We start from the raw sequence: 22,136 nt of genomic DNA, 5'->3' as shown, positions 1-22,136 counted from the left end.
TTCATTAAAAGCTTTTATACCCAACAGAATAAAGTAAATATTTTTTGATCTCCATAGTGTGCTCCCAGACTGTAGATTTGCACAGCAGGGTCTTGATAATCTGAATAAATTGTATTTCCCCAAGGAGTTTATCTTTCAAATAAGGTCATAAAGAAATGCAGCTCCTCCATCCTTAGATTTCTCTGTGTGCCTTTTTGGCTGTATATAATACAGAGCATGGGAACCAGAGTACATTCTAGTAATACCTAGCTGGTGATGGTCTGGTATAATGTCTCAATCTATTCTCCCTTTTTATCTCTGATAAAGTGTTTTGTAAGTACAAAAGTAACGATGGTTTACAACAACTATGATTTTTGCTGTCATTTATAGAAACATAAAGTCTATATTAGACATTCAGCATTTTCCTCTCTTTACCCTGTGAGTAAAATTTGTGGAATATGCAAAGCTATAGCTTAAGAAGATTAATAGTATTTTAAAAAGGAATAACAATAATGGTGGCTTAGTCACTAAGTTGTGTCCGACTCTTGCAACCCCATGGACTGGAGCCTGTCAGGCTCCTCTCTTCGTGGGATTCTCCAGGCAAGAATACTGGAGCGTGTTGTCATTTCCTCCTCCAGGGGATCTTCCTGACCCAGTAATCAAACCCAGGTCTCCTGCGTTGCAGGCAGATTCTTTACCGACTGAGCTACAATGAAAGCCCAAAATAACAATAGTGAGGTAGCTACTATGTTGAGCATCTACTATGTAGAAGGTCCTTTACATATGGTTTTGGCAATCCTTACTGCAGATCACCTTTCCCATTTTTCTAATAAAAAAATTAGACTCACCTTTTCCATTCAAAGAATTGGACTTCCTTTTTCCATTTTCCTACTGAGAGGTTCATCACTTGCTAAAGCCAGCCATGTGTATCAGCTTCAACGCACATGCTTTCCCTGCCACACCAGACTGAAGATGCAGCCAGTTCCTTGTCCACACAACTTACAACCTAGAGAAGGAGACAGGGAAAATATAAAATTATAAACGCAAATAAACATTCAGAAGTTGAACTTAACAATTTTTCTCAGTTATAAAGAAGAACAATATACCTACTATTGAATTGTAGCCCCCAAACAACATACAGTTGTGAAAAGTTTGCTGCTGCTAAGTCACTTCAACCGTGTCCAACTCTGTGCGACCTCATAGACGGCAGCCCACCAGGCTCCCCCATCCCTGGGATTCTCCAGGCAAGAACACTGGAGTGGGTTGCCATTTCCTTCTCCAATGCGTGAAAGTGAAAAGTTAAAGTGAAGTTGCTCAGTCGTGTCCGACTCTTAGTAACCCCATGGACTGCAGCTCACCAGGCTCCTCCGTCTGTGGGATTTTTCAAGCAAGAGTACTGGAGTGGGGTGCCATTGCGTGTGAGAAGTTTAGGCAATAACTATTTTTTTTCTCTCTCTCTTTCTGGGCTGCCATATTTGTATATTTATTTTATTTCCAGTTGTGTTGGGTCTTCGTTGCTGTGTGTGGGCTTTCTCTAGTTGCGTAGAGTGGAGGCTGCTCTTCCTTGCAGTGCATGGGCTTCTCATTGTGGTGGCTTCTCTTGTAGAGCGTGGGCTCTCGGCATACAGGCTTTAGTAGTTGTGGTGCATGGGCTCAGTAGTTGTGGCTCCCAGGCTCTAGAGCACAGGCTCAGTGATGGTGGTGCACAGGCTTACTTGCTCTGCAACATGTGGGTTTTCCCCAACAGGATCAAACCCATGTCCCCTGCATTGGCAGGTGGATTCTTAACCACCAGACCACCAGAGAAGCCACCTGGGCTACCATATTTATTTCCAGTGTAGCTAACATTCTAGGCATTTTAAATATTCATATATTAAATGTATTTAATCAGTTTATTTAATATATAATAAATTATTCAAATATTTTTAAATTTTAGAATACTTTTAGAGAGGTAGGATAATCAGTGTTTTCCCTGTAGACTAAGAAGTAAAGGCAATAAAAGTTGAATTTTTAAAGGAAGGTCTGATCATCTTTATGATTTATTCACTATCCACCAATCAAAATTTATAAAGTAGCCACTTGATGAAGATGGAGAGGAAGATCTAAAGAAGTACAGATTCAGTCTGCACCTTTATGCACAAGGGCTGAGTAAATGGTTCAAGTATGCAAATAGTTCCTGAAATTAGAAGTCAGCAGAGGGAACAGGCTTTCCAGCTGGAGTGGTTTGGCTTTCTTAGGAAGAGGAATCTGATCCTGGTTGTCATCCTCTTTCCCAACTCCGAGGGTGTTTGTTATACTTTTGGTATACAGCATAGACATTTATATGTGCTGGTTATCACTCAGTACAGAGAGAAGTAAGGTTCCTTTCAGCATTCTAAGAAGCCTGTGAAAAGACAGAAGATGCAAGATTCACTGTGGAAGCCAGGCCTGATTCATCTGGCACAAGTGGGTATTCCCCCATGTTTATCAGTCATATAAAAGCCACGATGGGTAGTTAGCATCAGTTTAGTTCAGTTCAGTCACCCAGTCATGTCCGACTCTTTGCGATCCCATGAATCGCAGCACGCCAGGCCTCCCTGTCCATCACCATCTCCCGGAGTTCACTCAAACTCATACCCATCAAGTCAGTGATGCCATCCAGCCATCTTATCCTCTGTCGTCCCCTTCTCCTCCTGCCCACAATCCCTCCCAGCATCAGAGTCTTTTCCAATGAGTCAGCTCTTCGCATGAGGTGGCCAAAGTACTGGAGTTTCAGCTTCAGCATCATTCCTTCCAAAGAACACCCAGGGCTGATCTTTAGAATGGACTGGTTGGACCTCCTTGCATCAAGAGAGATCTAATATTGAAGTTCAGATTTAATATTTGAGAGCGCCTTTCTCAGTAAATTGAGAGCAATCAGTTAATGTTTCTCTGTTGTAAAATCAGACCTATAACCAAATTGTCTTTTCCTCTTTCCACTTGAAGTCATGGATATGCTTTAAAAAAAATTTTTTTTTAATTACAAGGGAAGTATCTCCTGGATTATACTAGGTTAGAAGATAGTAGATCCAGAGAACCTTTTATAATCTGTCAATGCGCCTACTCTGGAAAATAACACCTGGAGTGGCATATCAATGAGAACTTAGCCTAATCTGGGAGGAGTCTCCCAGCACTGTGGGACAAAAATTGTCATGAAATGTCTCCCACATGTTGGTCGAATTCCTGACCTAGAGGAGAGACCGGGAATTGGAATATTTCCTGCCATATCAGTAAACAAGGATGTCACACTCATCAGTGATTGCAGCCCTCCCGTGTGAGTTCCTGAGCCTAAGGGCACTGAGGAAGGGGACAAATACCTGTGATCCAGCAGCCACCAGGACTGCAGACACTCCCTACGGTGAGCCCCAAGGGAGCTCAGGATGTGAAAAACCAGACTTTGGTTTGGTTTGGTAAGCCCAGACTCTTGCATCTTCCCATATGTAGAAAAGCACTAAATTCCTTAATTTGAGATCTCTGGTTTTCTTTAATTAACAGTTATCTTCTGATGTTCAGAAAACCTTCCCTTTGTTGTAATACTTCTATATAGCCTGACTCCTCCCTCCTCACCCCCTCAGAGAACCTTGCCTCCTCAGAGCAGTTCTCTCAGGGTTACTTGAGATGCTGTCTCCTGGGCTTGAAGTGCTAAAAATTCCCACCAAATGAAACATAACTCTCAAAATACAAAAAACAAACGTGTTCGTTTTTAAAATTCATAATCCAACAAATATTTTAAAATTACAATCTGTGATAAAGCATTGTCATTGGATACAGGATACAAAAAGCATAAGATATAAAACCTACCTTTTACTTCCTTCAGTTTAGTTCAGTCCAGTTCAGTCGCTTAGTCGTGTCCGACTCTTTGCGACCCCATGAATCACAGCACGCCAGGCCTCCCTGTCCATCACCAACTCCCAGAGTTCACTCAAAATCACATCCCTCAACTCGGTGATGCCATCCAGCCATCTCATCGTCTACGTCGTCAGCTTCACCTCCTGCCCCCAATCCCTCCCAGCATCAGAGTCTTTTCCAATGAGTCAACTCTTCACATGAGGTGACCAAAGTACTGGAGTTTCAGCTTTAGCATCATTCCTTCCAAAGAAATCCCAGGACTGATCTGCTTCAGAATGGATTGGTTGGATCTCCTTGCAGTCCAAGGGACTCTCAAGAGTCTTCTCCAACACCACAGTTCAAAAGCATCAATTCTTCGGCGTTCAGCTTTCTTCACAGTCCAACTCTCACATCCATACGTGACCACTGGAAAAACCATAGCCTTGACTAGGCGGACCTTTGTTGGCAAAGTAATGTCTCTGATTTTCAACATGCTATCTAGGTTGGTCATAACTTTCCTTCCAAGGAGTAAGCGTCTTTTAATTTCATGGCTGCAGTCACCATCTGCAGTGATTTTGGAGCCCAAAGAAAATAAAGTCTGACACTGTTTCCACTACCTTACTGGAAGCTTTTACTTACTGGAAGATATCTGCATGAACAGCTTAGTGACAAGTTCACTGGGATGTGACAGTAGACTTGAAGTGACATGAGATTAGTCACCAAAAGCTTCATATTTACTATGTCTGACTTCTCTATAAGCTGCCAATATAGTGTTTTTACTTAACTTCTAGTTAACTTGCTAAAAATCAAATCATACTTGTTTTACATGTAGAATAACTGTACCAGGCTATTTTGAATCTATTTGCAAATAGGTTTGTTTTTTTTTTAAGATTTCTTGACTTCCGTAGCAAGAGTGACTTTTCATTTAGAGACATCCTCAGACATTATCAACATTTTATAATAGAACTTCAAGTTTCATGCATGCTATTAGATGAGAGGCATAGAAACCACTCTCTCTCCTGACCATCTTTATCTTAGTAAAGTATTGACATGTGGTAATTGAGGTGACATTTTGAAGGGGGGTATAAATGAAGGGGATCAATAGTTAGGAAAGAAAGGTTATAATTATAACGATGAAACACAGCATTGTCAAAATAGTCACATCTTTTAAGTATTATTACCTAGAAAAACTTGGTCAGTTTGGTCTTCTTGTGAGGGAGGGGTGGGGAATTCAGGAAATCAAAAGAGCATAACTTTTAATTTGACCTTGAGAGAGGTTGTTTATCTTGAGCATAATTCATAGTTTTCCATTCCTATGTACAGGTTGTTGATGCTCACGTTTGTTTTGCAAGTCAATAATGGTTTCAGAATTACATGAGGTGACAAGAGAAATAGGTGTTATTAAGGCTATGTTTTGCGTAGGTATCCATGGTATTAAAGCATCTTCATTAGATTTCCTAATGTTGTCGTTTTAATGTGGACTCCTAGATTTGAGGAAGAGTATTTGTGGGGCTGACACTGGGGATACTCTACAGTAGATGCAGTCACAAGACGACAAGTATTTTCTGTGCTCTGCATAATTCCCGTGCCAGGGCTGTGATTAAACTGCAGTGTTGGATGGGCCAGGGGATACTGACAGTTAGGCCAGGATACATGTGAGTGTGTCTGAAACAAAGAGACACTACGTATTAGAAATACTCATTGTTGGTTTCCAGCTTGTATCAGTGTTGTCTCGCATCAACACGTGTCTCTAGGCTGTGGCATACATAAGCTAGGCTGTGGGTTATATACAGTGAACCCACAGATCTCAGCTATAAGGCTGCACCATTTTCTCCTATTCAAGAATGTGACTGTACTGTCTGGGTGACACTGGTTCAGGGATAGGCTTAAATCTTTTCTGATCTTTCTTTTGTCTTGTATGAACTCTCATCACTAATTATTAATACTTGCTTAATTAGGATATTGAAAGACACTTGCTAGTACATAAAGACCAGTTGCTCAGTTCTAGATGAGAACCCTGCCATCCGTCACAAAAAAAACTTATTCTGTCTCCCTTGGTTTGGTAAAAGGGCCACAGAGTTCACCCACAGCCCCTAAACTGCCCCTACTTTCACTCACATCCTTACCACCTGATAATTTGCCTCACAAAAGTAATTACCTTTGAATATAAGCCAAACTAAGATAGCATTTTCCTTTCCTGTGCTTTTTTCCCCCTACTGTATATTCAATAGTTAATCTGGGGAGTAACCATTTTTAATTAAGGAAATAGGCCACACCAAAAGACTGAATTTGGGGAATATATAAGGTTTAAGAACTATTGTACTTTCAAAACTGGTATTTCTCCCATAGCTAGTATAGTACTGGGGACACATTTTACGGCTCTTCTTCTGTTATTTAACTTGTCATTCACACTATAAGAAACAAATAGAAGGGAAGAGAGAAGCCAAATAGCCCTAAACCAGAGGAAAATAAATACTATTTAAAAAGATTCCCCAAAGAACAACAATGTATACACCATAATTCTGAATAGAAAGTAAATTTCAAGTGAGAAGCAGTGTGACAGAAATGAAACCTTTTTAGAAAAATAAAAGATTTTCCTTTTACTCAAGAGAGTTTCTTGTTGCTGAGCTATAACTTCAATTCAAAACCACTGCCTCTACTTGGTTACTTGGATTTCTAAGTCACAGTATATAAGAAAAGGGAGATAATCTCATAACTAGAAGAAAGTATCATTTGAAAAGCTACTTTGATCTGAATAGCCAGTTGATAGAGAAAGTAGTTTTCTTGGGCTAAAAAGGAAATTTTGGGTGGATTGAAATATTTGAATTTTTTTCACACCAGAGCTATTATATTGTGCTTGTCTTTAAACACTTTCAACTCTAGATACTAGTAACAATTTTCCCATTTGGAAAACTGGCCACTGGCTTTGCCTTGTGTATGTGTAGGAAGGAAGATCAGAAAGAGACAGGGAAGATGAGGGAGGCCAGTGAGGTATGAAAATGGCCCAATTTGGATGATATTCAAAATTGGGTAGACATGTTGGAGAGGCATGGCCCATTCTGGTTTTGCTTGGTTATAAATACATGGAAAAGTCTCATGGCTATTCTTTCATTATACTCCTATGTATTGAGCATCTTGTTCCCTGATAAACACCAGGGGCACAATACAGTCTCTGGCACTAAGCACTTTAGATTTAGTAGACAGATCTGTAATCAAAGAGCCTTTGCTTACAGTGACAAGTGGACTGCTAGAAATCTACAGAGGACAGGGTGGAGGCACAAAGAAGGAAGTGGTCAGTTCGACCTGAGCAAGGGAAGCTAAAAAGTAAAATGGATTCATTCATTCAGTAAGTGTGGCTTGAGCCCCTATGTGCCTGGCAATGTTTGGGGCATTAGGGGTATAGCAGTGAATAAAACAGATAAGTCCCTTTTCCTATAGAACTTGGGACTTGGGAAAGGGGATACACACATCATCAGTAAGTAGGCAAATAAGTGAAGAAGATAATTTCAGATAGTGACGTGTGCTCAAGGCAAAGAAATTTCAGTAATGTGATAGAGGGAGGCATGGAGAGGAAGAGGGGGACATACTACTTCAAGTAAGGTCAGATAGAAAGATGGAGACATGATTCCTCATCCATAGGAATTTTGCAAGTGTGGCTTCTTCTAGAGTATTCTCCCTCAATCCTATCACCATCCTGTTTTAAAATGTAGGTTTTATTATTATTCAGGTATGGTGAAACCAGCCTCTTGTGGCGTCTGCTCCTTTCTTCTGGGTCCTGGTGCTCACAGGGTTTTGATTGTGCCCTCCAAGAGTCTGTTTCCCCAGTCCTGTGTAAGTTCTGGTGGCTCTCTGCCCCTGCAACAGGCCACTGCTAATCCATACCCCCGCAGGAGACACTCAAACACAGTTCTGGTTCAGTCTCTGTGGGGTCTCTGGGTCCTGGTGCACACAAGGTTTTTCAGAGCCCTCCAAGCGTCTCTGGCATGTATGCGGTTTGATTCTAAAGGTGATTTTGCCCCTCCTACTGTCTTGCTGGGGCTTCTCCTTTGCCCTTGGACATGGGGTATCTTTTTTTGGTAGGCTCCAACATTCTTCTGTCGACGGTTGTTCAGCAGCAAATTGTAGTTTTGGAGTTCTCGCAGGAGAAGATGAGTGCACGTCCTTCTGCTCCACCATCTTGTAGACAACAGACTTGACCCAGACTTGCCTGTGAGTGTCTAAGAGTCTCTGACAGAGGTGTGGGTCAGCGGTGGCCTGCTGCAGAGTCTGGGCCACTGAGTGTAGCAGTGAGTGCATGGGACCTTTTGAAGGAGGTCACCATTATCTTCATTACCTCTATCATAGTTTGGCCTCAAGTCAAACAACAGGGAGCCCTCCCCATCAACAGAAAATTGGATTAAAGATTTACTGAGCATGGCCACGCCCATCAGAACAAGTCCCAGGTTCCCCCTCAGTAAGCCTCTCCCATCAGGAAGCTTCTATAAGCCTCTTATCCTTATCCATCAGCGGGCAGACATAATGAAACCACAATCACAGAAAACTAACCAAACTGATCACATGGACCACAGCCTTGTATAACTCAATGAAATTATGAGCCATGCTGTGTAGGGCCAACCAAAAAGATGGGTCATGGTGGAGAGTTCTGACAAAACATGGTCCACTGGAGAAGGGAATGGCAAACCACTTCAGAATTCTTGCCTTAAGAACCACATAAACAGTATGAAAAGGTGAAAAGATAGGACACTGAAAGATGAACTCCCAAGGTCGGTAGGTGCCCAATATGCTACTGGAGATCAACAGAGAAATAACTCCAGAAAGAATGCAGAGACAGAGCCAAAGCAAAAACTCCACCAAGTTGTGGATGTGACTGGTGATGGAATTAAAGTCCGATGCTGTAAAGAGCAGTATTGCATATGTTAGGAATGTTAGGTCCATGAATCAAGGCAAATTAGAAGTGGTCAAACAGGAGATGGCAAGAGTGACCATCAAAATTTTAGGAATCAGTGAACTAAAATGGACTGGAATGGGTGAATTTAACTCAGATGACCATTATATCTACTACTGTGGGCAAGAATCCCTTAGAAGAAATGGAGTAGCCATCATAGTCAACAGAGGAGTGTGGAATACAGTACTTGAATGCAGTCTCAAGAACAACAGAATGATCTCTTTGTTTCCAAGGCAAACCATTCAATATCACAGTAATCCAAGTCTATGCCCTGACCAGTAATGGGGCATAGACTTCTTCTTGCTGAAGAAGCTGAAGTGGAATGGTTCTATGAAGACCTACAAGACCTTCTAGAACTAACACCCCCAAAAGATGCCCTTTTCATTATAGGGGACTGGAAAGCAAAAATAGGAAGTCAAGAGGTACCTGGAGTAACAGGCAAATTTGGCCTTGAAGTACAAAACGAAGCAGGGCAAGGCTAACAGAGTTTTGCCGAGAGAACACACGGGTCACAGCAAGCACCCTCTTCCAACAACACAAGAGAAGACTCTACACATAGACATCACCAGATGGCCAACAGCGAAGTCAGACTGATTATATTCTTTGCAGCCAAAGATGGAGAAGCTCTATACAGTCAACAAAAACAAGACTAGGAGCTGACTGTGGCTCAGATCATGAACTCCTTATTGCAAAATTCAGACTTCAATTGAAGGAAGTAGGGAAAACCACTAGATCATTCAGGTATGACCTAAGTCAAATCCCTTATGATTATGCAGTGGAAGTGATGAGTAGATTCAAGGGATTAGATCTGATAGTGTGCTTGAAGAACTATGGACAGAGGTTCCTGACATTGTACAGGAGGCGGTAATCAAGACCATCCCCAAGAAAAAGAAATGCAAAAAGGCAAAATGGTTGTCTGAGGAGGCCTTACAAATAGCTATGAAAAGAAGAGAAATGAAGAGCAAGGAGGAAAGGAAAGATATACCCAGCTGAATGCAGAGTTCCAAAGAATAGCAAGGAGAAATAAGAAAGCCTTGCTCAGTGATCAGTGCAAAGAAATAGAGGAAAACAATAGAATGGGAAAGACTAGAGATCTCTTCAAGAAAATTAGAGATAACCAAGGGAACTTTTCATGCAAAGATGGGCACAATAAAGGACAGAAATGGTACTGACCTAACAGAAGCAGAAGATATTAGGAAGAGGTGGCAAGAATACAGAAGAACTATACAAAAAAGATCTTCATGAACCAGATAATCATGATGGTGTGATCTCTCACCTAGAGCCAGACATCCTGGAATGCATAGTCAAGTGGGCCTTAGGAAACATCCCTACGAACAAAGCTAGTGGAAGTGATGGAATTCCAGTTGAGCTATTTCAAATGCTAAAAGATGATGCTATGAAAGTGCTGCACTCAGTATGCCAGCAAATTTGGGAAACTCAGCAGTAGCCACGGGCCTGGAAAAGGTCAGTTTTCATTCCAATCCCAAAGAAAGGCAATTCCAAAGAATGTTCAAACTACAACACAATTGCACTCATCTCATATGCTAGCAAAATTCTCTAAGCCAGGCTTCAACAGTACATGAACTGTGAACTTTCTGATGTTCATGCTGGATTTAGAAAAGGCAGAGGAACCAGAGATCATATTGCCAACATCTGTTGGATCATCGGAAAAGCAAGAGAGTTCCAGAAAAAAATCTACTTCTGCTTTATTGACTATGCCAAAGCCTTTGTGTGGATCACCACAAACTGAGAAAATTCTGAAAGAGATGGGAATACCAGACCACCTGACCTGCCTCCTGAGAAATCTGTATGCAGGTCAAGAAGCAACAGTTAGAACTGGACATGGGATAACAGACTGGTTCCAAATAGGGAAAGGAGTATGTCAAGGCTGCATAATGTCACCCTGCTTATTTAACTTATATGCAGAGTACATCATGAGAAAGGCTGGACTGGAAGAAGCACAAGCTGGAATCAAGATCACTGGGAGAAATATCAGTAACCTCAGATATGCAGATGACACCACCCTTATGGCAGAAAGTGAAGAAGAACTAAAGAGTCTCTTGATGAAAGTGAAAGTGGAGAGTGAAAAAGTTGGCTTAAAGCTCAACATTCAGAAAACTAAGATCATGGCATCCGGTCTTATCACTTCACGGCAAATCGGGAAACTATTGAAACAGTTAGAGACTTCATTTTGGGGGGCTTCAAAATCACTGCAGATGGTGACTGCAGCCATGAAATTAAGACACTTGCTCCTTGGAAGAAAAGTTATGACTAACCTAGACAGCATATTAAAAAGTAGAGACATTACTTTGCCAACAAAGGTCCATCTAGTCAAAGCTATGGTTTTTCAAGTAGTCATGTATGGATGTAAGAGTTGGACTATAAAGAAAGGTGAGCACCAAAGAATTGATACTTTTGAACTGTGGTGTTGGAGAAGACTCCTCAGAGTCCCTTGGTCTTCAAGGACTTCCAACCAGTCTGTCCTAAAGGAAATCAGTCCTGAATATTCATTGGAAGGACTGATGCTGCAGCTGAAGCTCCAATACTTTGGCAACCTGATGTGAAGAACTGACTCATTTGAAAAGACCCTGATGCTGGGAAAGATTGAAGGCAGGAGGAGAAGGGGATGACAGAAGATGAGATGGTTGGATGGCATCACTGACTCAATGGACACGAGTTTGAGCAAGCTCCGGGGGTTGGTGATGGACAGGGAGGCCTGGCTTGCTGCAGTCCATGGGTTCGCGAAGAGTCGGACTGGACTGAGGAATTGAACTGAACTGATGGTATAACCAACCAATCAGGAGACCACTGCCATTGAAACGATACTTTGTTACTTACAGTTCCCAAGACAGCAGCATGGCAAAGCCCATAGGGCCACAGCGGGGAAGTGCCAGGGTTGAACAGGAGGTGGAAGGAGTGAAGGGAAGGAGTGGGCAAGAGCATTTGTTGTGGCTTCCTCAGGAAAGACAAGGCCGATAAGCAGGCTTATCCAGTCTGAGGTATATAGGCCGTCTCTAGGTGTCTGCTACTTAGCCCTAGGTTCACTGAGTGCGTGCGTGCTCAGTCACTTCAGTAGTGTCCAGCTCTTTGGACCTCATGGGCTTCAGCTCATCAGGCTCCTCTGTCCATAGGATTTCCCAGGCAAGAATACTGTAGTGGGGTGCCGATCCCTCCTCCAGGGGATCTTCCCAACCCAGGGATCAACGCTGCATGTCCTGTGGATCCTGCATTGGCAGGTGGGTCCTTTATCACTTGAGTCACCTGGGAATGCAGTGGAATATTGACGCCTGAAGTGTAGGAGCCAGCTAGAGGAGGTGGTGGCAGTTTGGGCTCTTGACTGGTTACTCTGCATATGAAAGGTGCATCCTTCTAAAAATTGGCTATCCTAAGGGAGAGGTGGTCTCTCCCCAGTCAGTGAGGCCCCTGATGCCAGAGCATCAAGATACAGCAAACAAGAAGTTATAGTTAATATGCAGCCCACCCCACCCTTTGCCAAGTTAATCTGCCCTTCTTCGGTTATCAGCTGCATGTTGCCTTCTCTGGGACACCATGCATATCTTTCCACTCCAGGTCAAATCTATCCACTGGGCATTTATAGCTCTCTGTTCTACTTTGTAACCTTTACCTCAGTGATACTTTTCCATTCATTTTCAGCACTTTTTATTAATGGCTTACTCTTCCAGTAGACTATACATCTTATGAAGCCTAGGACCTGCCTATTTTTCTTCATCTCTGTTTTATTTATGCCTGGTGTGGTTCTGGCACATGGATGAATGTATAGGTCATTGAAATGTTGGCATTCTAGCGAAGGTGTGTAGGACTGTTATACTACAGGGTAAGCAGGTCAGCAGGTTATGGCAGGCTATACACTGTAACTGAGTTTGGACTTTTCTCCATTAAGCAAATGGATACCTATTGATGGGTTTTAAACATGATCAGTATGGTTAGATTCTTGTAAAAAGAGAGGGTTGAGAGTCTGATACTGGGAGCAGGAAATTGCAATTCAGGACCCTATTGTAGGAAGTCTGGATAGGAGATGGTGAACAAAACAAGAAATGTTAAGGAGGAAGAGCAAACAGAACTTGGTGACCAACTGGCTATGAGGGAGGAATATGGCCTACCTTTGGAGACCCTGCTGTGGGGAAAGAATGTGGTCATTCTCCTAGAAGGGGGATATAGGAGAAGATGCAAGTTTGTAAAATGTAAGTTCAGCATTGGTATGTTGAGTTCAGTATGGCTGTGAAATATCCAAGAGAAGATGTCCTCTTATCTGCAGCTGGGAAAATGAATTCAGAGCTTAGGAGAGAGGTTTGGGCTAATAATATAGAAGTGGGAGGCCTTAACATGTAATCAATTTATGACTCAATTGTATGGTTTTTACTTGGCTTGCCTCCTTTTCCCTGACTTACTGGTGCAGCTTATTTAAAACTTTGATACATGAAGGAACCACATTCTTCACTTTGCCCTCCTTGCATCAGTGATGAGTCAGGGTTTATGGATGCCAAATAGCAGTGCTCAAATGTACTTTAATGGTTCCTTGCCTGCCAAATCTACTGTCTGCTTTCTATGGACCAAGCTGTGTGGTAAGTGCTTTTCTGTCATCTCTATAACAACATGAACTGGGTGGACTCTCCATTTTGTAAATGAGGAATAACAGAGGTCCAGTGACTGATCCAAGGTCATAGCCAACAATAATAATTAACACGCTGGATTTGAACCAGGTCTACCTGATTCTGTGGGCTTTGCTCTTCTCCACCAGCCTGGATTGCCTCTAAGTGCCTGTGGCTGTTGATGGTTTGTTCTGCTCCTGAATACAATTGTTCTTTTTCTTTTTTATATATATAAAAGAGTTCTTTCAAAAAAAGTCTAGAAATATGTACAGAAACATTAATAGTGATTATCTCTGCATGGTGAAATAGGAATGGTTTTTGTTTTCTTTTCCATACTTTGTACTTCCTGAGTTTTATGCAATGAACAAATATATTACTGTTTATAACCAGACACATAATGGCACTACTTTCATAACAGTGATGATTTTTTTTTCCATGCAGAGAATTATAGATGAACATTCAATGCAGTTTAACCATTGCTTCCCACCTCCCCCATCACATTAATGGGAATCCTTAAAAGCAGCATTATTTTTTGCTTGCACATGGTCTTAGCCAATAGAATAAGAAGCGATGATTTTGCTCAAGACTCACATGAGCACATGGCCCCAGTAGGAGGGATGTATACTGTGGTATCAAAACCTCAGTGAAGGTTTTCTTTTTTCCTCTTAGTTCCCCCACTTTACACAGTGTGACTACTGAGGTGCTAGGTATGCATAGCAAGGGGAACCAGAAGCTTTGGCAGAGAGAGCTCTGGCGATTTGGGGAAATTATGCTTTTAAGCAGCAGAGAGGAGAAATGAAAAAGTAAAGGCAGGGAGCAGACTTTAACTGTTGTTTCTCTCGTACACCAGTATATGTCAGTTGAGTTTGCCTTTGCTCTTCACTCAAGCATTGACACTTGTCCGTTTAGCCTTTGTTCCCTGTTAATATCAAATGCTTTGTTAGATTGGATTTGGGAGTGATATAAAATTATACCCTTAGGAAACAAAAATATTTCTGGACTGTGGAAGTAGGAATTAAATGATTACATTCAAGAGGAACACAGCAGAAGAGAAACACACTTTTTAAAATCCGGTATTAAGTTAATTCTCTGGTCCGCTGCAATTTTGAACTGGACTGACTTCTAATCAGAAGAAACCCAGTATCTCTATACAAAGATACTTTAAAAAGAATATTTGATTGCTACTGAATAATCCAGCCCCAAACTCATGGTCATGTACACCTTTTTGGCAGAATGAGTGGGAAAAAAACACACCGCCCCTGTGCTGTGCGTGTTCATCTTTTACCTTGCTGAGCTTGGTTGTTTCTGCCTCTGTGCATGCTTGTCTTTCTGCGTGGTGCTGCTGGCCGCTGCCCCACTGAATTGAGGCAAGGTTTAGGCATGCGCTTCGGGTGCCTGGAAGGCGCTGACACCCCACGCTTCTGAGCGACTGCAGAGTGACTTAGTAGTTGTAGCCAAGTCGCTCAGTTGTGTCCGACTCTTTGCGACCCCATGGGCTCTACACTGCATGGAATTCTCCAGGGCAGAATACTGGAGTGGGTAGCCTCTCCCTTCTCCTTGGGATCTTCCCAACTCAGGGATCCAACCCAGGCCACCTGCATTGCAGGCAGATTCTTTAGCAGCTGAGCTGCCAGGGAAGGCTGCAGTGACTTACCTGGAAGCTAAAATCGTGTCCAGGGCCCAGAAGCAGTTAAACTTGCTTCCTAGATGTACTGACTAGAAATAACTTACTTATTCCAAGAAGACGGTCCTAAAGTTGGCTGTAGGAACTCCTCTTGCAAGGGTTACATATTCTTTCCTTCCATAGTAGAATTTACCAATCTGAAAAGGTAAGATTTGGAGAATGAGTTTAAACAGTACTTTAAAAAATTGGTGCTGGAGGCAGACTCTGCAGTATTCCTTTGATAACGTCTGCTGAATGGAAAGCCAACATATTTTAATTGGGTGGCTGTGAGTGGACCCTTAGATATTTTGAGTTATAATGAATTTTAGTGGTTAACTGTGGTAAACCTCATTTCAAAGACAAGTTATTTATTCTTTTTTAATTGTGTTGGCAAATAGAGCTATTAAGAGCCAGAATCTTATGTCTGATTACTGAAGTCATAGCTTGACTCCTGTTAGAAATGTAATTAAAGTGTCATCTCCCACCAAAAGAAGTAGAATCTAAAGAAAAAGAATCAGGTGGCTGTGATGATGATGCAATTGTTACTCTGAGACCTGTTTTTACATCTTCACTATACTTTTCATTATTTAGAAAAACATTGTACAGTAGAAACATAATGGAAGTCATATATATTAATTTTAAATTTTCTAGTAGCTGCATTAAAAGTAAAAAAACAGGTGAAATTAATGATAATATATTTAATCTACTATATCCAGAGTAATACCATTTCAACATATAATCAATATAAAAATTATTAATGAGACATTTTACATTCTATTTTTCTTACTCTTTGCTTTCATATATATTTAACATTATGCATGCATGCATGCTCAGTCACTCAGTCATGTCAGGCTCTTTGTGACCCCATGGAGTGTAACCCGCCAGGCTCCTCTGTCCATGGGATTCTCAAGCAAGTAATACTGGAGTGGGTTGCCATGTCCTCCTCCAGGGGATCTCCCCAACCCAGGGCTCAAACCCACGTGTCGTGCATTGGCAGGTGAATTCTTTACCACTGCACCACCTGGGAAGCCCATATTTAACATTTACAGCACATCTCAAATCACACTGGCTATATTTCAGATGCTGAATAGGTACGTGTGGCTGGCTAGTAGGCTCTACCATGTGGGACAGTGCCCGTTTAGCACATATTCCTTTACACCTTAAACTATTATGGAAACAGATATATTAGAATATATAGGTCTTAGAGTTCTTAATACTTTTTAGATTACTGAAAACAGGGCTAAGTATGTTGAAAATAAATCAGTCAATGGACTAAAATAGCCATCTGATGGTGTTCTGCATTCCTTAAGTTACTGGGAAATATTGTAATAATAATTGCAAGTTGAAACTGAGGAGAACTAAGACAGAGCCTACTCTCAGTCTATTAGAAATAGGTAAGTTTTCTATCAACAAACCTGCATGCCAACTATGGTTCTTGCAGAGTTACAAGGCAGAGATTTCATAGATGTCCTGACTTCTGGGGGCATTATTTTTTAGCTTGGCTGTGAGTTTGAGAACTTGTAGAGACAGGTAAAATCCCACCCCAACCCCTCACAATAAAGTATTGCAACAGAAACTCTTTGAAAAGATTGCCATTGACTGTCTGAAGTTTATAAAAGCAAAGAACAATTATAAATCGTTCATCTCAGGTGCGTTCAATATAGAATTACTCAGGACAGGAATCTTTTCTGTGAGATTTCCTCATTCCCTGAGACTTTACATGTAAAAATCTTTGTTTTAATTCATTGTCAGTTGTTTTTAACTCTGTGTTTAATTTGAGGTTTTGGAAAAAAGGTAGGGCTCCCACTCTACCTGCTCTCATTTTATCTTTAGTGGAAAAAATGTATCACCTGAGAGCTATAAAATGAAAAATATTGTTTTCATTGGGAAAATGTTCCTAAAAGGTTGCAAAGTAACATTTTTGCCAGTGAAACCAGAAACCCCTTTATTAAGAGGTCCTTAAGTACATGGGTTTTAAGAGGGGCAAAATAAGGCGGGGGGCGGGGGGGGAATGGTAAATTCTAGAATACTAGTTCTCTGTCCAGAGCCTTGTAATGAGGATTTTGTTGTCTTGTATAGTTCCCTTTCTCCCACTCCTGTCATGCAAACTTCAGGGAGTCTGAATTTCTTGCTTATTCTTTCTTGGATTGATTTCTAAGAGATCTTTTTCCATTTTTATTTTTATTTTTTTGACACCCAGGAATTAAATAGCTTTAATTACTTGGATCTGTACAGACTTGCTGACCTCTTTAACCTCACTTTGTTGGAGAAGGCAGTGATCGATTTCTTAGTGAAACACCTCTCTGAGCTCCTGAAGAGTCGGCCGGAGGACATTCTAACGCTGCCTTATTGTCTGCTTCAGGAGGTACTGAAGAGCGACCGCCTGACCTCCTTGAGCGAAGAGCAGATCTGGCAGGTAAGGGCACTCATGGGTCCTCCTTTGGCGCGAAGTCATGAAATGATTAAAAGTTAAAGGATGGAGGAACAATGACAACTATTTTGTCTGGTTTGCTCCACATTGGAGTTGAAGTCTTAGAAGTCATGTCCTTGATGGGCAAGTAATTGGAGAACACCAGCCCTTGAGGCTTCATCCCGCTCAGCTTAACTGAGGGAATCACGGGTAAGATTCCTCAGACCCTCACCGTGGCTTTCCAGAACCTAACGGGGTTACATCAGAAAGAGTCAAGGGTTTCTATTCTCTTGCCAAACATAGTTACTGAAGCTGAATATGAGAAGGACAGATTGTAAAGTGGTATTTATGCCTATTTAAGACCAATGGAATCAGAATAAATTCTGGGCTTTCTGGTAAACAGTTCAGAAACAGGCCTTTGTTACAGTAGAGAGCAGCTGGGACCTTGAATGAGATGAAGCTCTTGCTGCTTCGCATTGGGAAAATCTCTTTCCTTCCTTCATTCTGTGCTCATTGCTGTTTTCCTATGCCCTGCCGTTCTACCTGACATGGCATTCCTTTCAGATCCCCTTTGTTTAGGGGACAGAGGATGTTTTGTGTTTTCAAGTCGATTATTCAATTGAAATCCATTGTGCTCGTCCCCAGTGACTACACTTGAACAATCCACACAGTGTCTTTGGAAAGCTGTCAACACACAGTCCCCACAGCCTGACTGTTTTCCAAAGACAGTCAGAGTCCGTCTTTCCCCGCTTCTCCTTATACTGTCGTGTGCTTCCCTGGTGGCTCAGGCGGTAAAGCGTCTGTCTACAATGCAGAAGACCTGGGTTTGATCCCTGGGTCGGGAAGATTCCCTGGAGAAGGAAATGGCAAACCGCTCCAGTACTGTTGCCTTGAAAATCCCATGGACAGAGGAGCCTGGTAGGCTGCAGTCCATGGGGTCACAAAGAGTCGGACCCGATTGAGCACACTTCCACTTCCTTATACTGTCTGTCTTTCTCTCTGAAGCAGTGGCTAGCCATCTTGTTACTTCTTGGATTCCGTACCTTCAAGATTTCGTGGTCATTTGAAAAATATTTATATACAGAATACAAGTAAAAATATGAAGTCTTCTGTTAGCAGATGAGGCACCTTGTATCTTATCAAAAGACATTCAGAGAATACTTTAATTCTGGCTGAAATGGAGTCATAGGTAGTTGTGAATTATCCAATGTCTGATTCTCTGGTGGTGGTGACTGAATTGCTAAGTCGTGTCCAACTCTTTGTGACTCCATGGACCATAGCCTGCCAGGCTCCTCTGTCCTTGGGAATTCTCCAGGCAAGAATACTTGGGGTGAATTGCCATTTCCTTCTCCAGGGGATCTTCCCGACCCAGGGATCAAACCCACGTCTCCTGCATTGGCAGGCAGATTCTTTACCACTGAGCCACCTGGGAAGCCCACATCTGATTCTACTGATGGCTAATTTTCCTGATGCCTTTCTCCCTAATTTCTTTGTTTATCTTACTTTAATCAGCAACTTTCCTCTTCACCATTGCTTCCACCAGTGAGGATAAGAGCTGCAGTGTACTGAGGGCCTTCCAGGACCCAGGGTGTTTGCAAACTTACTAACTTATCATCACAACAGGCCCGAAGGATGGCTGTTATCATTCCATCCTCCGGACAAACAAGATGAGGCTTCAGTGTCTTGCCTCAGGGTTATAGAGCAGAGCCAGGCTTCAAATCCATGTTTGCTGACACCTGCCCTCATCTTTCAAGTATTCCATGCTGTCTTGACAAGAAAATATAAGTGAAAAAAACAAGCCACAAATTATTTTCTGCTTCTTAGGTATATCTTATAATGTTTGTTCAGGCAGAGGTCAGAAATGTTGGTGAGGATGAGTTTGGGGTATGAATTTTAATTATCTGTGGAAAGCACAAATCATCAGAATTACTCTGGTTAATTCAAAGTGAGAATTTGTCATATTTTTCTTGACTTCCCAAAGGGAAAAAGACTTAGAATGGATTCTGCATTTGATTATTTCTAACCAAATTGAGATGTGAGCCAACCATCCCTGTGGCTTCTGTCTCTTTTTGTGGCACGGTTGAAAGCACTGCCAGATATCAACATGGTAATGTACAGATGTGTGAGTGTCCAAAAATTTCACGCTATTCACATAGGAGTTACTATAATTGCCTCTCTAAAGGTTACTAATATTATAATGTAGAACCTCAAAAGCTGCTTTCTGCTGCAGGCAATATTTTCTTAGACTTGGTCCTAAAGAAAGAATTAAAAGACTCACAGAAATATTATCAATTTAGGCATTCAACGGGCAATAAGAAACTATTTTTGCATTATCTTAGTAAATAAGTAATTCCCTCGTACTCAGCCCAATAGAGAAAGATCAGATCAGTCCAGTTATACCACCTCAAGTATAGTTAAGTTCATCACTTTTGCTGAGGTTGTACTGGTAATGCAGTATGCCAGGGAAGAACCTAATATTCAGCCCAGGGTGAAGACTGGGTATGCCAGAGGATTAGTGTCCGGGTGGCTTTATAGAAGCGAAACTTGATGGACAGGTTGGAGACAGATCTACAGAATCTCATTAAATTGCTGAATTGTTCATTACGGAACGTTCTCACTGTAATAAAGTGCTCATTGACTTTGACAAATCCTTATCCCATGTCTTAAAGAAGAGCAGTGAATCTAGGGGTGTTGGGGAGAAAGTGGAAAATTGGCACAAAGTAGGACAAGTAATAGAAAAGCGGACGGAGGGATGTGCTGTTTGATTATGTGCAACTGGTAACTTAGGTGAGAGCTCAGTAAACACACACATACCCCCTTACACACGTGGCTCTTCCACTCTCTGATCTACTGGTAATGTAATCCGGGATATCCACTTTATTTGGCAAAAGGCCCAATTTTTATTATTCACCATACTTCACACAGTTTGTCTCTAAAGACATGTCATAAGAACTGTCACTTTATCCTAACTGAACAGACTTTTTTTTTCTTTTCCCTGCTATCCCTTATCCAGTCCCTTTCCTGCTAAAATGTGCTAAAGCCCGTGATAACCATTCTGTGCATCTGAAAACCTATGAAATCCCCTGAGATTATGCTTTTTGTCTGCTCTCTTTTCTTCCACCTGACCTTTTAAAACTTTATCTTAAGTCTTCTCTCTCACAGAGCCTTCTTCATCCCCCCTAAACAGTTATTTTCTCCCTTCCATAGCCTGAAACTACTGGGTCTGTTCATTAACTTCACTTTATATTCACAGGTACTGTTGAGACTTTACCACGGATATACTTCGGATATATAAAGACAGAGAAGTCCCCTCAAAAAAATCTTTTTTTAAAAAAATTCAGTTCAATTCAGCTCAACAATTTGGTCTTAGAGTTCAAGGCCAGCAATTTCTCAGATTCCAGATTGGTTATTGGGTTCAAAGAAAGAGGAGACTAAAAGGGAGCAAATCAGCGGAGGAAGAAACATGGGGCGTGCAGTCACTGGCATCCATGACCTGGCAAATCTCCACCAGTTTTATTTTGCTTTCAGGTTTTAGCTTTGACTTAGGACTTTGTTTCAGCAGGGGCCTGTTAAATTTCTCTCGTTAGATTCAACATATAGTTTCAGACTACTGAGCCAGAGGTCCTGCTCTAAAACTTAGAGTGAAACCATGAAACAGTTCCATTCCACTCCCACATATTGGGTCTGTTCTCATTTCATAGGAGGTACTGGATAATCTGTTTTTTTCTTCAGGATGGTATATTCTCTGCCGTTTTTTTTTTTTTTTTTTTAACCATAGTCTCTTTTCTGAGAATAAAGGGGAAGTTACCTCCTATGACAGTGTAGTTTGTAGAAAAGCCTATATATTATGTAAATTCTTGTATTTGCTAGCGTAGAGAGAAAGTGTGGCTGTCCACCTATCAATATTTTTTGTTGTTGTTGCGCCACATGGCAGGTGGGATCCTAGTTCCCTGACCAGGTGTCAAACCCAGAACCCCTGTACTTGAAGTGTTGAGTCTTAACCACTGGACTGCCAGGGAAGTCCCTATCCATCAATATAAACTGAGCACCTACTAAATGACCAAACCATGGAAGGTAAGGCATTTCCCTCTCCTAATCCTCATGCCAATTGGGAGGGATCCTTCTGGTTTTAAACCATTACCCAGCTCTCTGGATTATTATTTCATCTCTGAAGTAGCAGAAACAAGGATATTTAAAAATAGGTACAGTAGATTGTTGAATTACAAACGAGTATTTATTGTATACCTGTTATGTGCTTGGCACAGTTTTAGAAGTTAGACCCTGGGGTAAAAAGCTCTTTAAAAGTGTTCAGTTGTCAGGTTAGAGAGATTTAGCTTAGCTTTATTTCTGAACATGGAAAGGTTTTATTTACCTTTAATTCTTATTTTATTAACTATTTCCTACTTTCAGTGAAAAGCACTTATTATTTAATAAATGTTAATTATACATCAGTGGTTTTCATCCTTTACTAACCTTGGCTTGAGAGTGCCTCCTCTTATTTTGAGCCTAACTTTGCCTGGACTTCAGTAAATAATAAGAGCAGATGATTCAGTGGTCACATCACTGATGTCAGACAAGACCAGACCTTGGCAGGGAAAGTCTTTTTTATCCCAGTCATGTCCTGTTTTAGTTTGGCAAAGAGGAACCATGTCATGTGGTTTGGGGCTGGGGGAATTGGAGTGG

General features: G+C 41.5%; 1 protein-coding gene across 1 annotated transcript in view; it reads left to right on the top strand.

Annotated features, from left to right (window-relative positions):
- The window catches only part of KLHL32 (kelch like family member 32), a 179,224-nt gene that overhangs the window by 101,354 nt on the left and 55,734 nt on the right, over positions 1-22,136 (top strand). The window contains exon 5 of the mRNA XM_052645838.1: positions 17,244-17,459. Coding sequence (XP_052501798.1) covers positions 17,244-17,459 — 216 coding nt within the window. The remainder of the gene's footprint in view (positions 1-17,243; positions 17,460-22,136) is intronic.

This window comes from Budorcas taxicolor, chromosome 9 (assembly GCF_023091745.1).
Source record: "Budorcas taxicolor isolate Tak-1 chromosome 9, Takin1.1, whole genome shotgun sequence".
Classification (NCBI taxonomy): Eukaryota; Metazoa; Chordata; class Mammalia; order Artiodactyla; family Bovidae; genus Budorcas; species Budorcas taxicolor.
Note: the sequence above shows the minus strand (reverse complement) of the source record. Positions and strands in the feature narration are given on the sequence as shown.